General features: G+C 37.9%; 1 protein-coding gene across 1 annotated transcript; it reads right to left on the bottom strand.

Annotated features, from left to right (window-relative positions):
* Positions 1-6,199: 6,199 nt before the first annotated feature.
* On the bottom strand, positions 6,200-21,050 carry gpr83 (G protein-coupled receptor 83). Its single transcript, XM_008413972.2, has 4 exons — positions 20,598-21,050; positions 19,742-19,867; positions 12,449-12,582; positions 6,200-11,193 (listed from the first exon to the last, which is right to left on the bottom strand). The coding sequence occupies exons 1-4, from the start codon at positions 21,033-21,035 to the stop codon at positions 10,476-10,478; spliced, it is 1,416 nt and encodes a 471-aa protein (XP_008412194.2). The 5' UTR covers positions 21,036-21,050; the 3' UTR covers positions 6,200-10,475.
* Between the last annotated feature and the right edge of the window lie 3,979 nt (positions 21,051-25,029).

Raw genomic sequence — 25,029 nt, 5'->3', positions numbered from 1 at the left:
CACACACACACGCACACCCCAACACACACACACACACGCCCACACGCGCACACACGCACACACATGCACACGCACACCCCCACACAAACACACACCGACGAGCCGATGCACAAGCAGACTGTGTGAAAGCTTACAGATCCCCTCTGGCCTGAGAGTTTATAAAGTTGAATTGACCTTTCTCAAAATACACCAGTTTTATTCTAATGAGATGTTATGATGTAATCATCTCTACTGAACTTGCGTCTCGTTTCAAGCACACTTGCATGAGAATAGATCAACACCTAGTATCCTTTTTAAACAAAACCCCCACCCATCCACACCCACCTTCAACACTCTCTTACATCAAACAATTGGGATGGTCTCACCCAGACCTGGGCTCCTGATCAAAATTCGGCATTTACAATGTTCAGCTTTATTGAAAGCATTTAAATCCAATAGGTCCACTCAAATAAAATTTGCAGAACGGTTAACTTTAAACTATTTTTTCCAAATGCAACAAATGTGGAACTTATCCAGTAAGAGAACATTAGAATGAATGCACAGAAGAAAATAAAATAGCACTGAATAGTAAGGAGGAGTGTTTATTGACATTACGTAACTAAGAACCAAAGTATTCTGTGCTCTTAAAGATCCTTTTTTCTTGCCTTATATGGACCAAATGTCCCTCACTATTAAAGCGTTACAGAAATGTTCACATGTGATTAAAAAAAACCCTGGAGAACAGGAATAAGAGCATATAGAATAAGTATATGGATGAACTTTGCACGTTCATCTATATAACTAAATGGTCTGCAAAATAAAAAGTGTAACAGAGTAACTCAAAAGGTTACTTTAAAGAAAAACCAACAATACAATGCAAAAAAGGAAAGCCTCCATTTAGTAGAACCCATTGATGCAATCAATGACATCATCCAGGTATTTAAGCAGGAAATGCTGGTCCGGCCGCTCCCGCATGCCTGCTGCATCTAAAACGAACAATGGTGAGTAAAAAAAAACAGCTAATAATTTACCAGAAATGTACCTTGAAACAAAAGAAACGTATTTATCCAAAGGTCCAGAAGTGTTATCTTGAACCAAAGCATAGAAATGTAAATCGCTACATAATTCTACCACAAATAAACCCCTCGTCAGTGAGCTAGACAAAGCTGCAACAGTAATATTTAAATAAAAACCAAACAATGCAATACAATGGAATACTGGTGGCTGATTACGAAACAACTATAGAAAGATGAAATTAATCATAAATAAGAATAAGGGGCAAGTTGTAAACACAAACTGGACCGATTTGTCACAGACGGCGAAGACGCAACAGAAACTTCTCTGCTGATAGATTTGATAAATGTGCCTTTAAGTTTCTTTCCCACTTTAGAATGGATTTATCAACAAAGACTGCAGGTCTTTATTTCTAAGGCCTTGAAACATCTTAAATACAAAGATAAAGTTCTGAATAAACTCTGAAAAGACTGAAACTTTGCGGTTTTGTGTCCAGAATTACTGTGTCTTTCGCTTACCTCAACACACAATCTACATGCTGCCATAGAACAGAATAGCAGCAAATAGGTACACATGATTTTAATTATAGTGCTCCTTTCTTTGAGTTTGTAGTAGAAGGTGAGTCGGCATCAACAACTCAGGGATCTTTACTCTGAAGCTCAACAGAGACCTTCCACCATGAATAGTTCTGTTTTAATCAAATGTATGATTTTTGTTTCAAGTCACAACATGTCAAACAGCCTTTTCATCTGCTACCAGTTGTTAAATAAAGGCAAACAACGTCTACGTTATAAATGTGTCTGAGCAACCCAGCTCCTCTATGACTGAATATGGAACAAAACAACATAAAACTTAGCAGCAAAGTGACAAGCTTGGTTTTTAGGAGACGCGCATAATCAAGAAAACGAAATTTGTTATTATGAACACAAAGGAACTCAAGACAACAAAATAATGTGTTAAATGATGAAGTTCAGAGCGCCGCAGTAGAGAAAAACTCTGTATGATGTAAGCTGTTGAAAGGAACTGCTGGGTAAATGGCTCTCCATGTATTGGATTGGACATAAGTGGACACATATTGAACTAGTTTTGTTTTTCTAAAAACACTTGAGGTGAATATTGAACTAGCATTATGAATAAGATGAATATAATAGACTTGTTGTAGCATCTTAAGCATCAAAACGTTGCTTTGAAGAGAAAAAACGATTGGTAACAGAGTTCTCCGACAGGTGAGTAATTTGACCACAACTACGTTTGTTGAAAAATCAGCCCTGTGAAAATACAAAACATTCCAATAAACTCCAAGGCACAGCAGTGCAGTGCTTTCTGGGCACTTTGCTTTCATCAAGTTAGCTTGATGGGATGGTTATTGTATAATAAACAAACAGAAAGAAGTCCACAATCATGATGATTTTCAAGTAAAAAAATCTAAAATATGTTGCATTTTTTTGGTATTCAGCTGTTTTGTGCTGTTTTCAGCACAGCACAAAGGAGGCACTGTTTCTAAATAAGTTGTTAATGGCAACATTTTACTTTAAAAACATTAATTTTTAATCACAAAAAAATGTAACTATTGTAACGTAGCAATGAAACCGCTGCAGATATGTAGATATTATCCAAGCGTTCAGTCTGGATATTCATGGGCAGCTGGAGTTCATGTGTTTCATATCGAGGTTTCAGGCTATTTATTCCAACACAAATTTTTCAAATACGGAGATGTGCATGAAGAACAACTGAACCTGAAGCTGTAGTAACTAGTTCTCATTCGTGTGCATAATGTGTGCTAATGGATGAATGAGAAATACTGTGCACCACCTTCAATGCTTTGAAGGCAGTACGGTCTGAGTGCAGATTGTCAATTAGAGAAAGCTTTCATAAAAGCCAAAGGAACAGTTGATTTTTATCCTGCTGACCTCTTTGCAAATGAGTCAAGACAAATGTACAGGCAGCTTGGAAAAGAGTTTTTTTTTCATATTATGAGTTGGAGGGTTTTATAAAAAGAATTTAAGCCATGCCATAAAGTCCAACGCAAACCTGGAAAAAAACCTTTAGAATTCTGAAATTTAATTAAAAATAATGACAGACTTTTGATTTCTAAAGCCAAAACACTGAGTCAACATATTTTCAAAGGTAATGGATTTTTTTTTGTGCCCAACATGTACATTTTTCTAAGTAGGAAAATCATAATAGTGATTTTAATTTAAGAATGTGCTGATTTTCTGGCAAGAATATCATGTAAACTGGTAGGGAAATCACAGAAGACAGAAAATCATTAATCAAATTAGGTAAATAGTGACATAAATATGACATATTTTCCTCCAGCATATAAACAACTTGTGGGTTGAAAACTACTAGCTAACAAGTCGGCTTTCCCTATACACATGAAAGCTGCTTCAGTTTCACCATTCCACCTTCACTTAATTAGTAATATTTAAACTTTAAAAATAACACAGGATTTCTTCTTTTTAATTCCCTAGCCATTTTGATTCTTCCTTCTTGAAATCAAATCTCAGTTTTGTATTTACAACATTACCGTTGCTGTAACCTAAAAGTAAAAAAAAAAACTTTCCCTTCTCCTCCATCCATCATTCCACCTGACCCAAATACTCCTCCTCCAGCTGAGTTTTTGTCACTTTCTTTAGGCACATTCAGTAACAACCTTTAACTGAACCTCACATATAAACTCTGACTTGCCTCTTAAAAACCCTGATTTTCACACAATTACCCATCAAACCGCATTCAGCAAACAAGCACAAATAAAGGGTATGAAACAGAAAAGATGGGACAATGTGACTCGTTACTTCAGTTTCTCCTCTTTGGTTAAAATATGACAAAGTTCACCTTTGGGATATCCATTAGTTGAGCAGGTAATCCTTTAATCACAGAAGTGATTGATCCCCGACGTCTTTGGTTGGTGTAAAATATAAAATCACCTCTGAATCTGTTAAGCATCCAAGCACATCCATGTGGGAACAGGTGAATCAGAGCTGTCTTGTAAGGTTCTTATATGCTCGCTTCGACAGAAATACCTTGCATGAAAGCAGAAATTAGAATGCATTAATCTGTGAGTCAGGTGACCTCTCAGCATATTGACATTTCATGGCTCCCTGAAAGCAACGGGTTCTTTCAGCTTCTTCAAAGTGTTGAGAGCAGCTTTTAAGAAATACTAGTGAACATGTGTTGACATTTGAATATTTAAGTCTGTAAAGTGCAAATGTAAAACCTGAAACCTGAAGTATATTGAAGGATTATTGGTTGTCTATATATATATATATATATGACTCGGGTAGACAGGCTTATATTAATAAAAAGAGGATTTTTATCACATAAAAACCCATGTTTTAGACTGGTGCACATGATCTGGGGAACAAAAGACAATAGAAGTTTTCCAAGAGTTTCCTTAAGAGAGCTAGTTTCTCCACCTCTACTTCCCAAAAAGACACAGTGCCTGTGTCTCTTCATAGGTCACAGACAACACGCAAACAGTTTTGCATGCCATATTTTGTATCATTATGTTTAAAAATAACTTATGCATAATAAACTTCCAAGTAGTGATCTTTACCGACACACATCTTCATACATGGCAGCCCGCAGCACTGCGAGTGAATTCTGCATTCATAGCTTTCCTTCTGTCATTCCAGGCACAAAAACGATTAGCTTTGATCTGCTGCTGAAACACTGACATATAACCTGTTTTCAGACATTAAAAACCAAATACAAAACGTATCCAGCAGCTACATGTTGTCTTCTATTTCCAGCTACATGTGCTTTAATTATTGGCTGGTAAAGTTATCTGTACATATACATTTGGCTGCATTGCAAATTAATTAAGCCCCGCTACAAATTAGATTTGGTGTTAAAATAAAAAAAATTGTTCAGTTTTCAAAACATGGTAGACTATTGAATAGTTTTGCATTCACCTATTTTACGTTTTAAAATATTTATTTTGTAAAAATAAGATAATTTCTTTTTGTGTGGAAAAGAATAATTAATTTTGCTGGTCATGATTGATTTGCAAAACCCATAAACAACATAAAACATCCAAAGGAGTGAATACTTTTTTATAGATCCTGTGAAATTAAAATTCACAAATTGATTGGCTTACTGGAAATAAATAAATCAATTCGCATAAGGGCAGGCCTTTATAACGACTCGACATTTCTGAATGAAATACCTTCGGTGCAGGCGTACATAAATCTATCCTTTCCAAATTCTGAGAACATTTTTTCATTACCACCGCGTCGTGGTTAGTTTCCTCAAACTGTTATTCTTGCAAGAGTTTCCACCAGAGTTTGATGTGCTCCGTTAATTTACCTTAAAAAAATCAGCAGCTGCAGTTGAGTTTTTGATTATCCATTTTTCAGATGGGAAACAAAACCCAGACTGTTTGTATGAACACAAAGTCTTTTCAGAGTCTGACGTGACTTTGTAAGACGTGCATTGTGTCCCCAGCTTTAGAGATGAGATTTGCCTCTTCTTTTTTTTTTTTACTGAGAAGCTTTGAAGGTTGTTTTCTTCATAGCTGATGAGTTTTAAAGACTTTCATTGATTTACACAGATATTCTTTTTCACAGAGCCTGAACAGCCTGTTTGTCATTTTCACTCTTCCAGCTTCTTAATGATCATTAAAAACAACCCAATATCCCATTTTACTGAGGGCAACAACTTGATTTTTACCTCTTTAAAAGGAAAACTAATTATATAAGATCAGGTGGAAGCAAATTCAATTTTTTTTTTTATCGGTTTATTGTTACCTTTTTATTAGTATGCAATTATTTACTAATTTACTTATTGTTCTGTATGTTAAATAGTATAGCATCATTCTCTCTGTAAGAGTGAGACAGGAAAAATAAGCATCATAAAAATATTAAAATGACCTGTATTTTTTTTTTTTCACCAGCAAAACCAAGCATCAAATCCTTTTCCATTAGCTCTCACTTGGACACTGAACTGTGAATCAAAGCATCTGAAGAAAAATAATAGCACGTTTTGGCATGTTTCTACTGTCGGTGTGGCTCTGTTCAAATTTCGTGTTTCTCTGACTTTTAGGACTCAGAGGAGTCTGTGCATTTCTCCAGCTCCTGCTGGCAAACAAAATTACTCTGAAGCACTGGATTATTTCTCAGAATGCCACAAGACTCATTGCGCTGCTCACACTGGCTCGAGAAAAGCTTTATTTTGAGAAACATAAAAAAAATACCCTCTGCAGATGAACACATGAAAGAAAAGAGAACAACAAAAAGAAAGAAAGAAAGACACCAGCTTAGATTCTAACCTTGATGAGAAATGACAGTAAACATTGAAAAATAATTGTCCACCAAATGTAGTGTTTAAGAAACCGATTTCTGACACTAGTGAAGTCCCGTAAGGCTAAAACCTGCTTTTCAAAAAATATTATAAAAGATTTTCTATATCTAATCTAAAACTATGGTTTCTGGACAGAAGATAAATCATTTGTAATAAAAGCCCTAAGGCCTGTTACTTTGAAGAAAACAAAGTCATATTCTTCAAAGTTATGGTATCTCATTCTAACCGCTATTTAACAAACCCTGCAAGAATGGGTTGTTTAGATTTTTCCTTCCATAATCAACAGTTCACTCATAAATAAAATGCTTTAATTTGATTGTGTTAATTACCAAATTTTCACAATAAAGTAGCAAGCTGCAAAAATCTAAGCAAACACTTTATTAACTGTGTGGCAGAGATTATGGGGGGGGGGGGGGAATCAGAATCAGACAATTAGAAAAAAATATTCACAGCTCACGTCTTTTAAAACAACTACCGCTACATATATATGTACAAACATTTCACTGTTCAGAGTTATGTACACGATAGGAACAACAAAAACATCAACATTAACAATACATTTCCAATATGTCACAGTTTAACAGGCATAAATGTAAACAGGTACACGAGGTTTTGTCATGAAAAGCTGCCTTTTCAGTCAGTCACACAATTAAATGCAACAACGCTGGAATGAAAGGAATGGGATTTGAAAACATTCATTAGTAGTTTTAAGCGTAAGAAGAAGGCGTAAGAACAAAACTGATCAATCTGTGGTCCCAAACTACCAACCAGAGAATCAAAACTGCTGGCCACATTTGCATCATTCGTCTTCCTAATGTACCTTTCTCATTTGGATCTCTGATTAAAAAAGACAAAACAAACAAAAAAACAGGTAAATAGATCTGCTGAAAACATTTATTTAATTTTTCAGGCATTTTTGAGGTTGCAATGAAAACATTGCAACCTCAATGTTTAACCTTTGGGTTAAATTGGGTGTGATGGAATTCCCAGAATTTGTTAACTCTCCAATGCTGGAAGGCGTTGTTGAGCTTGGTGACATCTACCAGGCTAATCATAATTAGCACAACAAGCTAATAGATTCTGCTGGATTAATGACTCTGGCAACTTGTAGACCAATAGAGGTTATAAATGGTTTGACAATTACTGCAAAACAAACGGAGCTAAAAACAGATAACTTTTTTTGCAGCAGCCAACAGCAGGGATAACGTTGAAGCCATGCAGCTGCACACAGTTGATCCATGGTGTTGCAAGTTGGAGTTTGGGATTTTTTTCTGAACTGAAAGTCATCAAGTTCTGCTTTTGAGCTTAATTGAAATTCCTCGGCACAAAGAAGGACCTGTAGTCATTAGTGCATTAGCATGTAGCAGTGTATGCAGTAAGAGCTATATATACTAAAAGCAGCCAGGATGGACCAAAGGTTTGAGCTAACAATGCCAAAAAACTAGTTTATGCAGAATTAGAACGGAACCGAGAGAGTACAGGCTGTCTTTTTTTTTTTCTCCATAAAAATGGATAATGTGCTATTTATGATTGTTGAATTCACACATTCATCCATTACAATATGAATCAAAGCTACACCCATTAAAACTGAGCTTCCTGAACTTTAGAATAAAGCATGAATTTACATGGAAATGTAACAATAGAATATCAATTCTAAACTTTAAAATTTAGACTTAGATAAAAGAAATGGGAAAATGCATGGGGGAAAAAAAGTTTAAATCAGATAAAATGAGCTCTCCTTTGAAATTGTTTGAAAAATGAGATTTTAAAAGCCATGGAGAAATAAATAAAATCAAAAATAAATAAAGTAAAAAAGATTTGCATATTCATAAATCTACTGAGTGACCATTCATATTTGTGATTAGTAGATATTTTCTTCCTACCAACAGTGCTTCTTGGCAGTGACTTTTAAAGCTTGTTTATTTCCCCTCGGATTGTGACACATTTGAAAGGAAAATGCATTTGGGGTTTGAGCAGCAGCAGAGTTGAGGAAACTCACCAATCTTGTCTGCCAATGCAAAAGAGCTTTTGGTGAAAAGCAGTGTGAAAGTGTGAGATCCCATCTCTGTCTCTGGAAAATCAAGGCATCACGGGAGACATTCTTGATACATTCTGCAACCAGTGCAACCCATATCTCTAGACCAATGTCTGCCCTCCAAGCTGTCAGTATTTACCCCTGAAGAGCAAGACTTATCAGAAACTATGCCTCCACTCTTAAGAGGGAGAGATTATAGAGTAATCTGCCAGCAGACCTACAAAATCTGGTTGACAACAGGATGTAATCCCACAGCAGTGATTGACCAAACTGGTTAAACACTGCTGACCAAACTGGCCACCAGTTTGGTGATCTTGGCATCTTGGAGCTGCCAAGATGTATTTATGAAAGGCTAAGCACTGCTGAGCCCCCTGGGTAGTAAATAGACAGTGTCTTGTTTCTTCATTCTTAAATTATCTAATCAAGAAATGGACACAAACCACTAGTCAATTGCAAATTAAGTTGTCTGGTTATAACAAAAATTATTTAGTTATTTTTCATCTCCACAACCCATAATTTACTCTCTGCTGCTCGACTCACCACTGCATTTTGAGGCACCATTTAAGGAGAAATGAAGAGGCTTTCAAATCCAAGAAGCCTTGTTAAAGCAAAAAAAAAGCTAACAAACACAATTTGCTTTCTTTTTGTGCCAAGTGTATCTGTGTTTCTATGTGATTCAGGTGCTTTAGTCTTTTATATCATTTGACAGACTGATTTGCCCAAAAGGCTGGCACTAGGCTGTTTCCTGAAAGGACTTATCTCACCTTTGTCTGAATGTCAAAGTGAAAGTCTTACCTTTACAGTCAAGAATCCAGATACAGTTTTTCCATACCTCATATACAGGCTATGCTAGTAGTTGCATATTTTTGTCATTGTGCTCACAGTGTAAAATTCCTAGCAACTGACATAAGATTTAGCTGTGACACATAACAGAAGCTGTAACATCGTACGTAATGGTGAGGAAGTGTTAAAGCAAAGTGGCAACGCAGTTGATGAATTGTGATAATGTGTGGAAAAATAGCGAAAATGCCTCCTGTGCAAAGTGGAAAGTGAGAGACGTAAACAAAAGTATTGTAAAAATGGAGTGCAGTAATTTGCAGTAAAATGTGTGTGTGTGTGGGGGGTATTTCACAGAAAAAAATAAGCTTATTATTGCCAGTCCTTTTTTGTTGTATGGCTCTGAAAGAAGTTCCACTGAGACGTATATTCTTCACAGCATCTTTTGACCTAAATATTGTTTGTTCTATGATTTTAAACTTTTACCAACAAAATTATAGCAAGGAACGCATATCCAGGAAACTTCTGACTTACATTTTTGGCTCTACATTTATGAAAACATGTTAAGATCTTAGTAGAGGAACTCTGTATACACAGAAAAAAAAGGTTTGAACAAAAATCAAAAATAGATCTTTTCCAAACATCCAGAAGCCCCAAATGGAGATAACACTGAATTGACCTCATGATAAAGTCTTGTTTATCCCTCCCAGAGTCTTAAGAGGTGACCTCATTTTTTACTGTGTCAGCAATCTCTACACAGGGTGTCGTTTCGGGAACTGACGATCTGACAAGACGACCCCTGTCTGGTTGTGACATTTGCCACGTTCCACCTGAACGCTAAGACTGTGTGAGTGTTATATAAACAAAGTGGCAACATTGTGGAATAAATGTACAAAACATCAAAGTGGTGCATAATTGTAAAACAGAAGGAAAAAGGAGAATGGTTTTCAACTTTTTAGTAAATATAAACAAGTGTGCATTGTATTTTTGTTCAACACTCCTTATTTACACTCTTGAGTTCAGTGCATGAATGTGAAGTAGAAGAAAAAGGACAATTCCACATTTTTAACGATAAATATCGGGAAAGTGCCATTTGCAGTTTCATTCAATCCCTTTTACTTCAGATATTCCGAGATGAAATTCAGTGTAGCCGTCTGCCTTCTGAAGCCCCTTCATTTGTAAATTGGAGTCCATCTGTGTGTAATTTCAACTCGGTAGAAATCCAGATGTTCTTCGAAGGCCTCAGAGGGTTTTTAGAGAACATTACTAAACAAACAACCTAATAAAGACCAATGAACACAATAGACATGTTAAGAAGAAACCTTTGTAGGACTTTAAAGCATAGCTAGATTGCAGCTGTCTCTAGTTATCGCACAGCCACTATGGGCTCCACAGAGAAGATATCTGTTTTCCCAATGAGGGGATGCCTGGCCGTGAAGAGCACGTGTGCATCTTTGAGGTTGTGGCTCTGACTGGAGGAGGCCTGACTCTGCTGCAAGGAGTCCTGGCCTGGGCGTGACAAAGCCTGACTCGGCCTGGAGGACTCGTGGTTGTCAGGCCAGGCGGCTCGGTGACATGGAGCACAGGCAACTGGGGGGCCTCGCTGGGGCTCCAACCCGACCGCCGCTCTCTGCCTCAGGCAGCACCTGTCGAGGAGCAGCCGCAGCTCCTGGCGGAAGGTGGGATTCAGGCAGCAGTAAATGAAAGGGTTGTAGCAGGTGGAGCTCATTGCAAGCCAATGAAAGCAGAAGAAGAGGGCGTTAGAGGAGTGGATGGCCTGGCTGGACAGCAGCACCACGTAGCAGTTGAGTGGAAACCAGCAGACGGCAAACACCCCGACCACCAGGAGCAGCATGGCCAAGGTCCGCCGCCGCTTCCTCCTCTGCGTGGCGTGCTGAGCTGTCGTCGTGTCGCCAATGGCATTGTGGCGCCACAGCCTGCGAGCCACCGTGGTGTAGGACGCAGTGATGATGAGGAGCGGCAGCATGTACAGCAGAATGAAGGTCAGGAGATCAATGTACTGCCAGTAGACATCTGATGGCTCAGGGAAATCTGGGACACAAAGGCTACGCTCCATTTCTGGGCTGGTTAGGGGAAATCAGGAAAGTTGAGAGAGGAAAATAATTTAGGTCACTACTTGGTACATTTCTTAAACTTGAAGAAGCCTTAGAAAAAAAAAATGCCCATGCTGTTTGATGAGCACCGAAAGTAAAACCAGTTTTGGTGGATTGCCTTGGTGAAGTTTTTTATCAACAAAAGGTCACCAGGTCTGGAACAGATATTGAAATTTGTTCCAAAATTGTGAAATAATTTGCATCCCTCATTTTCTGTGTGACCAACCTAAAGCTAACAGGCTTTCACCAGCTGATCCTCAGATTTATGTTGAGCACTTTGACTAGTCTACTCAAAACCTTTGAGTTAAGTTGGACTTGCTGTCAGGCATCAAAGTCCCATTGCATAACCAAACCACTTGAGGCTTAGGTCACAATCTGATGGCTGGACAAATAGTCTCCAAGATGGACTATTTGCAAAGCTTTCAAAATCACAAAAAAATGGATTTTACTTACTCTGTCTTTGTTTTGCATTAAATCTGCTTAATGATGTCAAAAATGCAAGTGTGACCACATACAGAAGCGGAAGAAATCTGTTACAAATTACATTTTCGAGTCGTTATCGGCTTTGCATGAATTTTTCCTTTCCTATTCTGGTTGGCAAAATAACTCAAGCTCAGACAGAATAAACGGAGAGCAGGTGAGAACATTAAGTTTCAATTATTACAACAGATTCTCAATTGAATTTCAACTTAAACTTTGACTTGGCCATTGTAACATATAGTACTTTGATCTTAACCATTTCCTTGTAGTTCTGGTCGTACTTTTAAGGTTATTGTCCTGCTGGAAATTGGACCCCTGTCCTCATGCAACCTTTACCAGGTTTTATTATCTCTGCAGATAAAAAAAAAAGTCCCTGGTTGGGGGCTGCAATGTTACAAACATAAGGAGGTAGAAACCCTTTTGTAAGGTTCTCTTAATCGTCTTAAGGACACTTTTGTCATATCTGACTTTGTCTTTTGATTTTTCACTTTTTAATTCACCCTTATCAACTGTTTTATTTGAGGAGCAACGTTCATTTTTTACACAGCTCCCCTTTTACTATTTTAACAAGATCAAATTAAAAGAAAAAAAAATCACCAATCTTCAAAAGAATGAACAAGATTGCTTATTTGCTTTGAAGTTATCAAGTCAAGTGTCACTCTTGTCTCTCAGGCGTGAAATAGGAAGTGTGTGTTTGTTTCTGAACTAATTAAGTGTGAACAAGCCTGAGTGTCAAGAATCGTACCTGTAGGTGAAAGTCAGGAGTTTTTGGTAGATTGCATGTGGTAGGGAAAAGCAGCTGGCCATTATCCAGATAACAGCCACCCAAACACCGCCCTGTGCTGGGGTCATCCGCGGTCTGAGTGGATGCAGTATCACCTGAGGAAACGGAGAAAACAACACGGATGAACCTCTCCACAAACACAAACACACACACACAAACACAAACACACGGCAAATCAATATGAAACACATCTGCCCAGGGGGTAAAATCAGTTAGTTCAGTTTTGAAGAAGAGAAGAACAGCATTTAGGATTAACTACTCCCCACAAGTATTTGTCTATTTTTGGCCTTTGTTGTGTTTAAAAATATAAAAAATAGCCTTGATTTAAAAGACAATGATTAAACGTGAGTTTGTTTGCTGGAAGCTCTATTGACCAGAGGCTTCAAAGGGGAGACGCAATGTACCATCGGCTTTTGTTGTCAAGTAGAATAAGGGGGGGCAAGGAGGGAAGAAGCTTTTTCTTTGTAGGTGGTTATATAAGATACTGAGTCTATCTACAAAGAATTCAGAGGAGCTAAAAAATTTTTAAAAAGATGCTTTCATGGAACCTATGTAATTTAAAAAAAAACTAAAAATAGGTGCACAAGCTTGGATGTAATGTTGTTTTTCTCCATTCTATGTAGTTCGATGTGTTGGTGTTGATGAAAACACCAAAACACTGATGTCCTCCCGTCCGACAAGTGACAGGAGGAGAATGGTGAATAAATGAATCTCGGTAAACATAAAGAGACTCACGACAAGCAGCAGCAAAGAACCCAGAGGAACTAGGCAACAGACTCGGGTCAGCAGAGGATCTGACCATGAGAAAAAGGACTAAGTGACTGATATTACTACTGTGAGGTGAGAGAATCACCGGATGGAAAAAGGCTGAAGGTGTGTGAGGAGCTGAGGGAATTACAGAAGTATGGAGCAGAAAATCCCAACAGGAGAAACACTGAACAGAAATGCAATCTTAACGACACACAGGAACTGATAGACCAGCAGATCTACACAAACAGAGTCAAAATGACATATAAACACTAAAATCTATACAGACACCAAGGATAACATTTGGATAAATTCCGAAGAAACAATCCTGGCTTAATTCCAGGAAGATATGGTATAGCTCATTAATACTGGTATGTTTTAAGGTGAAAACCAGAATATTTCGAAAATGCTCAGCATTGTCAAGGTTAGACAATGTTCCAGAAGCTTTTTATTACTCTAAATTATTCAAGAAAATAGTTTTATGGTATGTTTGCTGTCGGTGTTTTGCTGAAACACCCAGCGGAGTCAAATCAGAAGGGGGTCTGGATAAAGCAGGCTAACACCAATGCCACTGAAAATTCATGAAGCATGAATTTAAAAGCCAGTGGGTTGTCTTTTCTGGCAGGAGACCTCTATCACTTCTGATAGACGTAGCCGGCCAAATAAAAAATCCACTCAGAATCATGCCAGGAGCTTATTGACACCTACGCCAAAAGTGTGTTTTCTCTGCAATTTAAGGGTAAATAAACAAATAGTAATAGTGACAGACGTGGAAGTGTCTATGTTTGAGCCTGTGGATAAAAGAAAATATACATCTTATTTAAGCTTGTGTGTCTAGTTCTAGCTTAAAAACAAAATGGCAATGATTGTTTTTATAATGACTCACAAAAAAAGAACAATGGACAGAAAGTAAAGAGTGTTCGTCCCTGTCCTGTTCTGTGATTTGGCTGGTTTCTGGGATCAGGACCTGCCTGACCTCAAAGCCTTTCTTCTCAGAAAATCTCAATTTCTCCCCCCACAAAACATGACATGCCCCTGAAATAGGTATTCTGGAGAAAATCCCAAAAAGTGTAAAAACTTTGATTTTGTTTTTCATATAAAGAGACTATAAAATAAAGTTGTTTTTTTTATTGAGCAAAAGAAAATCTGAATTTGCTTTCAAAATTCTCTTGAGAATTGGACCAGAGCCAATATAATAATCCACTTTCCACTCAATATTGTAATTCTGAAAATACATTTTCATAATATTTTCCTTTTAGATATAGTGCAATTTATGCTCCCTGGCAAAGATAATTTTATCCTTGAGACAAATAAATGTTTTACAGATTTCAAATGAATAAAAATATTGCATTTAATGGTACTGATAATTTTTGATACGTAATATAATAAAAAAAAGTTCAAAACCATTTTTTTTTTTTTAAAGAAAATGCATAGAAGATTCTCTGCAAAAATAAGATAAATGTGCATAGTATGCTTGGAACCCTGTACATAAAACACAAGCCAGGAAAGGTTAAACGTATTTAATTGATATAACTATGCATGTGCAAGCTGTTCAGTAATGGCTCCTTGGGAGCGAATTTCTGGTCAGACTCTGAAGGAGACAGAATGGTGAGGGACTGGCAAATCAAACCTAGGTGTGCAGGCAAAATGGAAACACATTTCTTCATACAAACCGCTAAAAAACATGCACATCTCTATACACCCACCAGCTCCAGTCCTCCATCTGGTCCCCAACACACACCATGATAACAGCAGCCTGTGATGTAACAAGGCTAATGCAATGGGATAGATAGTTAGATCAGCAACCCTTTAGATCATTGAGATAATTTAATAAGTTGGATTTAACATGCATTATTGGGTGTCAAGGGCAGGTAAATCTGGCAGTCGTCTGTGTAGTAGTGGAAAGAGATGCATTTTTCAGGGGGGAAAAATACCACAAAGTGGTTAGTCTAATGGCTACCCACACAGACTCGCTAGAATGAATGCAAATCATTTTCTTGAAGTGAGGAGGAAGAATTACAAACTGATATCGACCAAAAGATATAGAGGTGTGTCAAGAGGATGTGGGCACAACCTAGCACTTTTCACAAAATAATTAAAAAGTAGAATGCTGAGAAATTACCCTTTTATTACAACATCTTCATCATGCTTGCCACAAATCAATGTTCGGTGGGTATGTTTCAAGCACTTGCTGTTTCTTTCTGAGGCACTAAAAGTGGCGTCAGTGAAATTTTATAACTTTAATAGATGGAGAATTCAGTCCTTGTTAAAGACTTTTTCATTTTGATAAATATCTGAACGTGGTCTAATACAAATCTATCTACACAGAGATTATTCTGCAGCTCACTTCCTATAGTGCTGCAACTTAATTTTCTGAAACACCGGCTTGAAGCTCCACCGTGGGTAACGTTCATCCTCCTAGTCGGGTGCAAATCCTCTAATTGAAGGGAGAATAAGCTGTTTGGCTTTGGTGGAGGGCGATTTGGCAGAGTTTCATGAGCCTTAAGCCACAAATTCAACAGTCACAATTGTTGGGTTTTTTTCCAACATAATGAGCCACTTTTTGCGGAAACTATTGCAAAAATCACTGTTACAACAGAGAAAAAAAATAATTTCCTTACTTTATTCTTGCCTAGTTTAATCAGTTCAGATAAAAAAGGACAGTCAGACAATTATGGATGAAAAGCAGAAATTATCTTGGCAGGTGACCATGACCTGCCGCATCCAACTCTGATGTCATGTCAGCCACTTCAAGCACTCAGCATGCAAAGGTAAAGTAAGATCAAATATTGTTGTTACATGGCACTTGAGAAACACTTATGTAATTAATTCAGAAACAGAAAATGCTGCATAATTGTCATGAATTTTCAATTCGTTTGGTTGTTTGAGATCATTTCAAACATCCAAGTAATTCATTGAGTCTAGATAGATTATAATCAATAGATTCCCACGTGTCTGTGGAATCAGAGCAGTACTCAAGTTTGATCACTCAAGGGATGGAACAAATTTTTAAAAACTTGGATGACAAAGAAGCCTTTATTTTGTTGATTGCTCCAAGTGTTTTGGTGTCATGACGAGTCATTCATGCTGTATTTCACTGAGAAGCATGGTTCGCTTTAGTCATCAAATTTTCTTGAAATTACCCGAGTTTGTTTTAATGTTTCTGTAATTTATGGCATGAAGTGACAACTTACAGCAGGAATACTGCAATGCTGCTCTTGTCAAATGTTTTGACAAATTAGTTCATAAATGTCCATTTGTCAAAAAGCAGTTTTTTGTAAAAAAAAAAAAAAAAAAAAAAAAAAGACTATCATGCATAACCCAGATACTTTCATTAATCCGATCTGTCATCATCTGTTCATACTGCACAGGTTCATCAAGTGCATCTTTCATCTCCCACTTGCACAGCCTCTCAGCCTCTGAGGAGATTCAATTTATTTTGTTTCCTAAAAGCAGGGTTTATGTGTACTTTGGTACATTTGCACCCTGTCTGATTACCTACTTTAAGGCTTTATTGTCCCATTGCTCATCACCTCTTTGTTTATCCACGTATTGGCTATATATAAACTGGCCGTTCGTAAGACAATCCATTTTAATGCAGCACAAGTTGGTGCATTCTGCACATAACCAACCATTAGTTCAGTAACACATGTAAAAATGAACTAATGGTATAATAGCTATAATGTGTAGAAACATGTAGAACTGAATTTCAAGTTAGGAAAAAATACAAAAAAAATTCAACTGGAAGTACCGAGTGCAGTATTTTTGATGCAAAGATAATGGATCAAAAGAGACCACTCTTCGTTTTCTTCAATGAGGAATAAATGGATCCTGAAGATGTGAGCCATGTTTGGGGTCTATTGAGGATCCATTAAGAACTTGAATTAGGCTGTAAAGCATCAATATTAGCCAAACACAGTAGAGAGAACATTACACTTCCCAAACACTAAAACATTCATAAAAGGTGTAACACTTTGCAAATGTACTTATAGCCATCTTTTATTTTCCATCCATTTTCTTTACACCCTTGTCCCTTAGTGGGGTCGGGAGGTGCTGGTGCCTATCTCCAGCTAACGTTTCGGGCGAGAGGTGGGGTTCACCCTGGACAGGTCGCCAGTCTGTTGCAGGGCAACACAGAGACACACAGGACAAACAACCATGCACACACACGCACACACACACACACACACACCTAGGGATAAGTTGGAGAGGCCAATTAACCTGACAGTCATGTTTGTGGACTGTGGGAGGAAACCAGAGTACCCGGAGAAAACCCACGCATGCAAAGGGAGAACATGCAAACTCCATGCAGAAAGACCGGGGCCGGGTATTGAACCCAGAACCTTCTTGCTGCAAGGCAACAGCTCTACCAACTCTTCCACTGCGCAGCCCTTTTATGTTCCACAAACCATAATGAGACACAAATAAGTGCACAACTGAAAGCAACACCCCTCCACCCTTCCCGAGTAAATAGTTTGCACAAGAATCTTTTGGAAATAAAAGTTGCAGAGGTGTGTTTTACACAACACTGCACTCACTTTGTGACATGGTGTGGAAACAATCATCTTGTCTTCAATGGGAATAGAACAAATGAGATGGTTGTAACTTTCAGGAGGAGCAGGAAGAGCTCAAACACATACATTTGCATCATTTGGGGGAAAGAAAAAAGTTGAGGTGGTGGAGAATTAAAAATACCTCCAGTCCACAATCCACAGACTGGACTGGAGGCACAACAATGAAGCTGTCTACAAAAGGGACAGAGCAGGATGTACTTTTTGAGGAAGCTCAGATTCTTCAAGGTTTGCAGCACTAAAGGATACAATAATAATAATTAATAATAAAAAATCATGACAACAATAAGAATGATAATAAAGACTTCATAGATCTCTATGATGACTTTATAGATGTCAGTCCTTTTGTGTGTGTGTGTGTGTGTGTGTGTGCGTGCGTGCGTGCGTGCGTGTGTGCCTGTGTGTATGTGTGTGTGTGTGTGCGTGTTTTATTGTTTTGGAACAAAGTCCCTTTTTGTTCCAAAACACACAATAACATCAATGCACTGCTGATGAAGCTGTACGTCCTAAAAGCAATAAAAACTACAGTGCTGTTCCAAGCAGTGGGGCGAAATATAATTTACAGTATTCAGATATACTTTATTTTTCCAATTGTTTTGGTCTTTGTTGTATTTGGTGTCAATGTGAGTGTTGCAGCTGCATGAACTCATCATTTTCTTCATTCATTCATTCTTTCATTCAGCCAGACAAAAAAAAAGACAGAAGACTGAGACACAGCTTTAGAAAACATGGCCACAGTTCATAAAAGCGTAGGATATCTCCAGATACAATGTGCTTTCAGCGTGCACTTTTCAATCACATCTTAGCTGAAAGGGACCCCAGCCCGACGCGATTCTTTGTTACCTCTGGTCATAGAAGCAGAATCTAAAATTAAGTTGAAGAAAAGAACATTCCATTTGTATTTTATTTGCAGTAACAAATGAAAATGCAATCGGTGGCTGTTTTATATTGTTTTTCTTTTGTTTTGTTTTTTTACCTATTCTTATATTTTCTACCATTCCCTTTTTCTCTGTAGTTTATTTAGATATGTTTCACTTAAATTACAATTAAACTTCTTTTGTGCTTTTAAGATTAAATTAAGGGACGTAGTGAATAAAAATGACGACAAAATGACTGAAAAAGCAGACCAAACTTTAAAAGTTTTTAAAGCCTCGAAAACTATTGCCTCAATCACCACTGAGAGATCACAATCTGGCTCACTGGAAACAAATACATACAGAAATAAAGAATGACTCAATCTTTTTGTACGGACCTGGAAGCTGGTAGCACATTTAATCCACCTGAAATGCTGTTTTTAAAAAGCATCTTTGAAGATGGAGCATGTTCACATTTATCGAATCTCACATTCAATATTAATTTCAAGAAGAGTTTTCATATTGCACCTGTTAAAACAAAGACAGAACAGATTTCAAATAATTACAGCTAAGGTGTCATGAAGTTCCCTGAATGGGATCCTTTCAGGTTGCTGGTTTTATGTCACCTCGTCTCCTCTCATCTTCAGCCTGTAATATGGAAATCAATCAAAGGCTGCCATTATGAGGAAAGCCTTATTCTGAAGAAGGAAAGAGGAGAGGAGGCGTGTTTGTAGAGTTATATGAGGAAATGCAAACAGAAGTGTTTTTGACCTTCTGCAGACCTAAAAACAGGATGGATGCTGTTCTGATTCATATTGTCAGTAACACAGACATTCTTCTTGCACTTTGCAGAAATCAAATCTAAGGGTGAAATTAAATTCTAAAAGTGTTCATGTGTTTAAAAATGTCCTGTGTTCAATATTTTCTATCTTTCTTCTCCTCAGCCGAACAGACTTAGACGCAAAGTAAGGAGGTGAGCAGGGGAGAGCACTAGAGAGAAGAACGTCTTTTGATTTGACTAAAAAAACCCTGCAGCTCAGCAAAGTCCGAGGGCAAACGCTGTAGTGCATGCACGAGCTGACCTGTCTTCGGTCCAGAGCGATGGCGGTGAGGGTCAGAGTGGACACGTGCAGAGAGCAATACTGTACAAAGCGACTGATGTGACACATTGTCCTCCCAAACACCCAGGTCCTGTGCACAAAGCGGACCTGAGGGAACACAAACACCCGGGAGCTCAGATTACAGCTACGAATTTAACAGGCTTAAAGTTTATTAAGCTTTGGAGAATATATTAGTACAGCGCTGCCCCTCCCCCACCTGTGTCTGTAACATATTGAATATTGAAAGAAAGATCACTTTTTTTTTCATACAAACAAAACAGACAAATTTGGCTGCTTGGAAATAATTCAAACTCCTAAAGACATGGACAGTGACAGAGTAAGCTGCACCTCTTAATAGAGTAATTCTGATTTAAAACTACAGCTGAAAAGCTGCAAGGTGATTAGCTTATTTAAGCAAAGCTACTTAAGATTTTATTTAAAATATTTGGTTATTTAACTCAAGCTTATAATACAGTGTCTCATACAAGTTTATGCCTCACTGAAGAATACATTTATTTTAATCATACAAGAACTAAAGGTATTTAAATTATACAGTGACTCCAAATTAATCTCAATAAAAATAATTGATAATTTACTATTTCAGATTGTTGATAGCTATTATTATTGCTCATAAATATTGCCTGGAATCTACCAAAATAAAACTTGTTCACACTGTTACATTTTATTTAACGTATTTTTAGTGCTGTAGAGACATTTACGCACGGGTGCGTAAAATGCTCGACAAAGCAGCAATAGCTTGTTGGTGAGCCTCACTGAAAGTGGGACCCTTTCAAACTCGTCGACAAAATATTTGGCAGTTCCGGCAAAGTTGTCTTACCAGAGTGAACGGTGTGTTGAGCACTGTGATGAAGATATCGGCCACGGCCAGGTTCAGGATGAATAAGCTGGTGGAGGACTGAGTGCGCTTGTTTTTGGCCACCACATGGCACACCAGCGTGTTTCCGAACAGAGACACCACGATGATGAGCGAGTAGGCGGCCACCAGCAGCACCTTGACCCAGCACTCCTGCGACTCGTTCCCCCTGCTCCTCCTGTTGGCCAGGGCGCGCCAGTCCTCCAGCATCCCGTCGTCAAAGTCCAGCAGGAAAACACCCGAAGTCCGGTTCCCCGACTTGGCCGAAACATTCAGTAAACTCTCCGTGTGTGAGAACATCTCCTCTCCGAGAAGTGAGGAGTCGTTGAGCGTTTGTTCCGCAGCTGCCCGGTGAGAGCCGAACATCCAGACAACAAATGGCCAAACACACGCAGCTCGCATTTCCCCCCCCCCCCTCTGCCCTCCGATAAGAAATAAAGTGTGATCTGAAACGTGCGGTCTCTCCGTGCTCTAGCTGTGCCTCTGTTGGTGCTGAAGCTGCAGCAACAAGTAGGGATGCAGCTCTGCAGCGCTGATGTCTTTAAACATCCTCTGACTGACTGCGGTCCAGGTGGGCTGCAGCTTCCTCAGCCAGGACCCCTGGCCGCTCACAGTCCTCCCATTAAACACACACACTCACACACACACATATTTTGCCTCTTCCATTGATGTTTTTTAAGCCAGCCTGACTCCTAAATACAGACACTTTGAAGTTCCAGATCAGTAAAAAAAATAATAAATAAATAAATAAATAAAGGAGGCTTTTGCTTTCTGCGATTATTGATTTGCACTCGGAAAGTTGTTTGTCTATTCAACGTGCTTGTTTTAAAAGTCAAACGCTGCTGTGTTTATCCCCGGAGACTTTCCAGGTGCTCCAAATCTAAATCCTTTTAATAAGAAAAATGGTTGAAATGCATGTAAATGAAGAGGTGTTTGCCCTTCACTGCCATCTTTTATTTCCCACTTGCTTTCACTTGCAGATAATCTTGTGTAACCTAAAAACATGTACTGCAGAGGTATGAACTCCTGTGTGAGCCCTTCGTTTTGTCACACAGAACTTACAGATATCTATTTTGATGTTTTGTGGCGATAAACGCTTTAGATACAAAGCATACTTCGTTTTTAAAGGAAAGAGGCTGTTCATATCAGCTGTCCTAAACATTAAGAATTGGTTGTGCCATCGCCTTGACAACAGCAACAATAACTGGCATCAAGCACCACCTAAAACTGGCAGGGGCTTGAATGGGCATTCTCTTTCAGGATATTTGGTAAAGAGGGGAATTAATTGTTATTTCAATTCATCCTGGTCCTTCAAAATAATAAATCCACTTTGATTTCCTAATTCTATAGATGCATCAGCAAATAGGAAAAGTCTGTAAGGCTGTGCAGCACTGTGGAAGAAAATGAGAGAATAACGGTTGTTGAGGATGAGACCCTAAGACTAATCAGGAGAAATTGCATTAAAAATTCAATGCCAAGAATTCTTTATCTTCTAATTGACTGGAGTTTCTACCTGTAAAATGCTGTGTATTTATCAAAGTGATCTTTTTTTTTGAGTATTTTGTTTATCTTCCCAAATTATGAATCATATATATATTTTTTATTTTCATTCATTTCATGTTGCTGAACATAAAAAAACATGTTGAAACTAGTCAAAAGACTCCTTTACATGTGCTTTAGCTCTCAAGGTAAAAAAAAGGTTTTGAAGAAATTTCTCTTAAAATAACCCTGAGGTTTGGTGTTATGTAAGAAATATGTCAAAGATTATAGTCTGAATTTGGTGACGCGTGGAGAAGACACTTTACTTTTGTACTCCAGGCAATTCAAACTACTCATAAAAGTAGTAATATTTTTACAAAACCATCATAACTGTTACTTTGCAAGCTTGCGACATTTTAAAAGACGTTGCAATAGTAGCTTTGCTCCACAGTTCATGAAGGTCAAAGCATTTTCAGACTGTTGCTGCCTTTTATACATTTGACTGATGATGGCAAAGTATTCTGCAAGATGTGCTTAAAAACATCTGTATTGGACAAGAAGAGGCAAAGGAAGTGTCAGGCCACTGAAGCTCTCTATTCTTAATTCTTGAATGGTACTGCGGTGATTAATAAATACAAAAGAAACAATTTTGTTGCATTCGCAGGTACTTTTGTGACAAAGAGCAAAGAAACAGACAAAAAAAAAACTTCACAAGACCGCAAACAGTCTGAAGAATCATTTCTCTTCTAGACAAATTTCAGAGAACACAAAAATGTGCAGATACTTCCTTAAAATTGTTTGAATTAGAAAATAAGTCAATTTCACAGGGATATCGCATTTGACTGAGATAAATTTTAGAAAGGATGACACCAGAATAGATTTAAATGCACATGCACAAGTATTATCTGGACTAATTTTTGTAATATGTTTGCACAAAAGTAGCTCATATGGTAATGAGACATTTATTCAGACTGTCTTTTTCATCTTAATGCTTGCCTCTGTTTTATCATATCAACATCCTGTGCTCATAAGGCGTTGAAAACAGATCCTGAGATTTCTATAAGATGAGTCACTAAAGAGCTCTCATGAGATAAATGTCACCTTGCAGTTTTACTCATCTAACTCATGCAACGTGATTCAGTTTTAAGAACTTCATGTGGGAAAAAAATGTCTGTTTTGTTCATTTCTGTCCTCTTCACTACTCATATATTTTTTCTTTTCTGTCTTGAGTCATTCTTCAGCTGGTGTCGGATAATAAGAGTTCTCTGCTTCGGATCGCAAGCATGCTTTGTTTGGTATTTTAGCCCGATTGATTCAAACACAAGACAGAGCCGTTCACTTATGAGTAATTCCTACAGGAAGTCCATCACTATGTACCCACCATTAAGGGACATATTTTGTACCAACATGGTTTGACAACCATTGACTTAAAGCTATTGTTTTTGTGCGGTGTCTGAGCACAATTGAAGGATGTTATACATTTGGTTAGCGAGCATAAGCAGCTGAGAAAAATGAAACAAGTAATGTTTTCTAAAAAGAAAAAAAGAAAAAACAGACAGACATGAGTGCATCCATTCAATAAATGTGGTGCTTTTCAGTATTGCAGGAAGCATTTTCGACACCTAGTAACCCCTATGCTATTTTTATGGGTGAGGATTATCTAAAATCACAGCAAAATCTTAGATAATCTCCAGGTCCTTAAAAGATATATATATATAAAAAAACAAGACTAAAAGTCAGTCATTTGAAAACCCATCTAGTCTATGAAAATATCAATTTGAGGGCAAAGATGTCAGGAGGAAAACTTTTCAAACCACTACAGGCTAAACTCAAAAGGCTTTTAAGATCAAAACTTGTGTCTCTTGCAATGTAAGCCAACACAAAAATAGACAAAAACACTTCCACGTCACAGCCCTTTAACGTTTCCCATCAATCCCATGGCAACAAACTATCAGAAAACTACATTATGTGCCTAGTTATTTGGTCATTGGCGTTATCATTCCATTCAAGCAGGTCAAATTAAAAGCTTAAAATACCATCACAAATTCCTTCCTGTACACGTACTGTCCACTGGATGGCACACTAGAGCAAATGACGTCGGAGTGAACCAGTTGTACGGAAACTTTGGTGTTTCATAAATCTTCATCTAGTTATGCCTTCCCCCAGCCATTACTGATACCACTTCATGTTTCTTGCTGCTGCTAATAGACACAGCACGTTCTGTGGCAGAATACTTCATTTTATACCTCCAAAATTTGAATTTGAAACAACCAAACCACAAAAGAAGTAGTCATACAGGGCGAAATGACCAGCATCAAAACGACCCCAGTTCATACCCCCCCCCGTTTGAACCCATGCACTCCTCTTTTTACATCATTGTAAATACAGTTTATAATTTTAAAGTATGAAAAAAAGTCCTCTAGGGAAATTAGATCATGCTCACGTCCGGAAATCATGGTATGTCGTTTTTTTAGTTGTTTTTTTTAGGAGACCAAACCACAGAAGAAACTGTCAGACAAGAAAAGTTCTGTCATTACACATTTTAGGACATCCTCCGATTTCAGGAAAACATCCTCACAAGTTAGAACAAAGCCAGATGTCACACCAAGGCCGTTTTCTCTACGAATTTTTAGATCTTTTTTGTATGAGGTCGTTTTTTTATTACGCTTTTATTTCTGAGATCTTTTCGTCTAAAACCGTTTTCACTGAGAGATTTTATCCTAACACCATGTTTTCTGGGACATTTTCGACTGAGGCCACACCAATAAGGGCCAGAAGCAAGAAGCGTCTGAACTAAACTACTAGAAATTAAATCAGCGAAGAAGTATGAAAGCAGTGGAGGCTTATGGGTAATGCTGTTCTTCTTCCCGAACGCTCAATTCTTCATGCTTGCAAGGAACTACACATCCCATGTGCC

The sequence above is a fragment of the Poecilia reticulata genome, linkage group LG1 (assembly GCF_000633615.1).
Source record: "Poecilia reticulata strain Guanapo linkage group LG1, Guppy_female_1.0+MT, whole genome shotgun sequence".
In the NCBI taxonomy this organism is placed as follows: Eukaryota; Metazoa; Chordata; class Actinopteri; order Cyprinodontiformes; family Poeciliidae; genus Poecilia; species Poecilia reticulata.
This window is presented reverse-complemented; position numbering and strand designations above follow the sequence as displayed.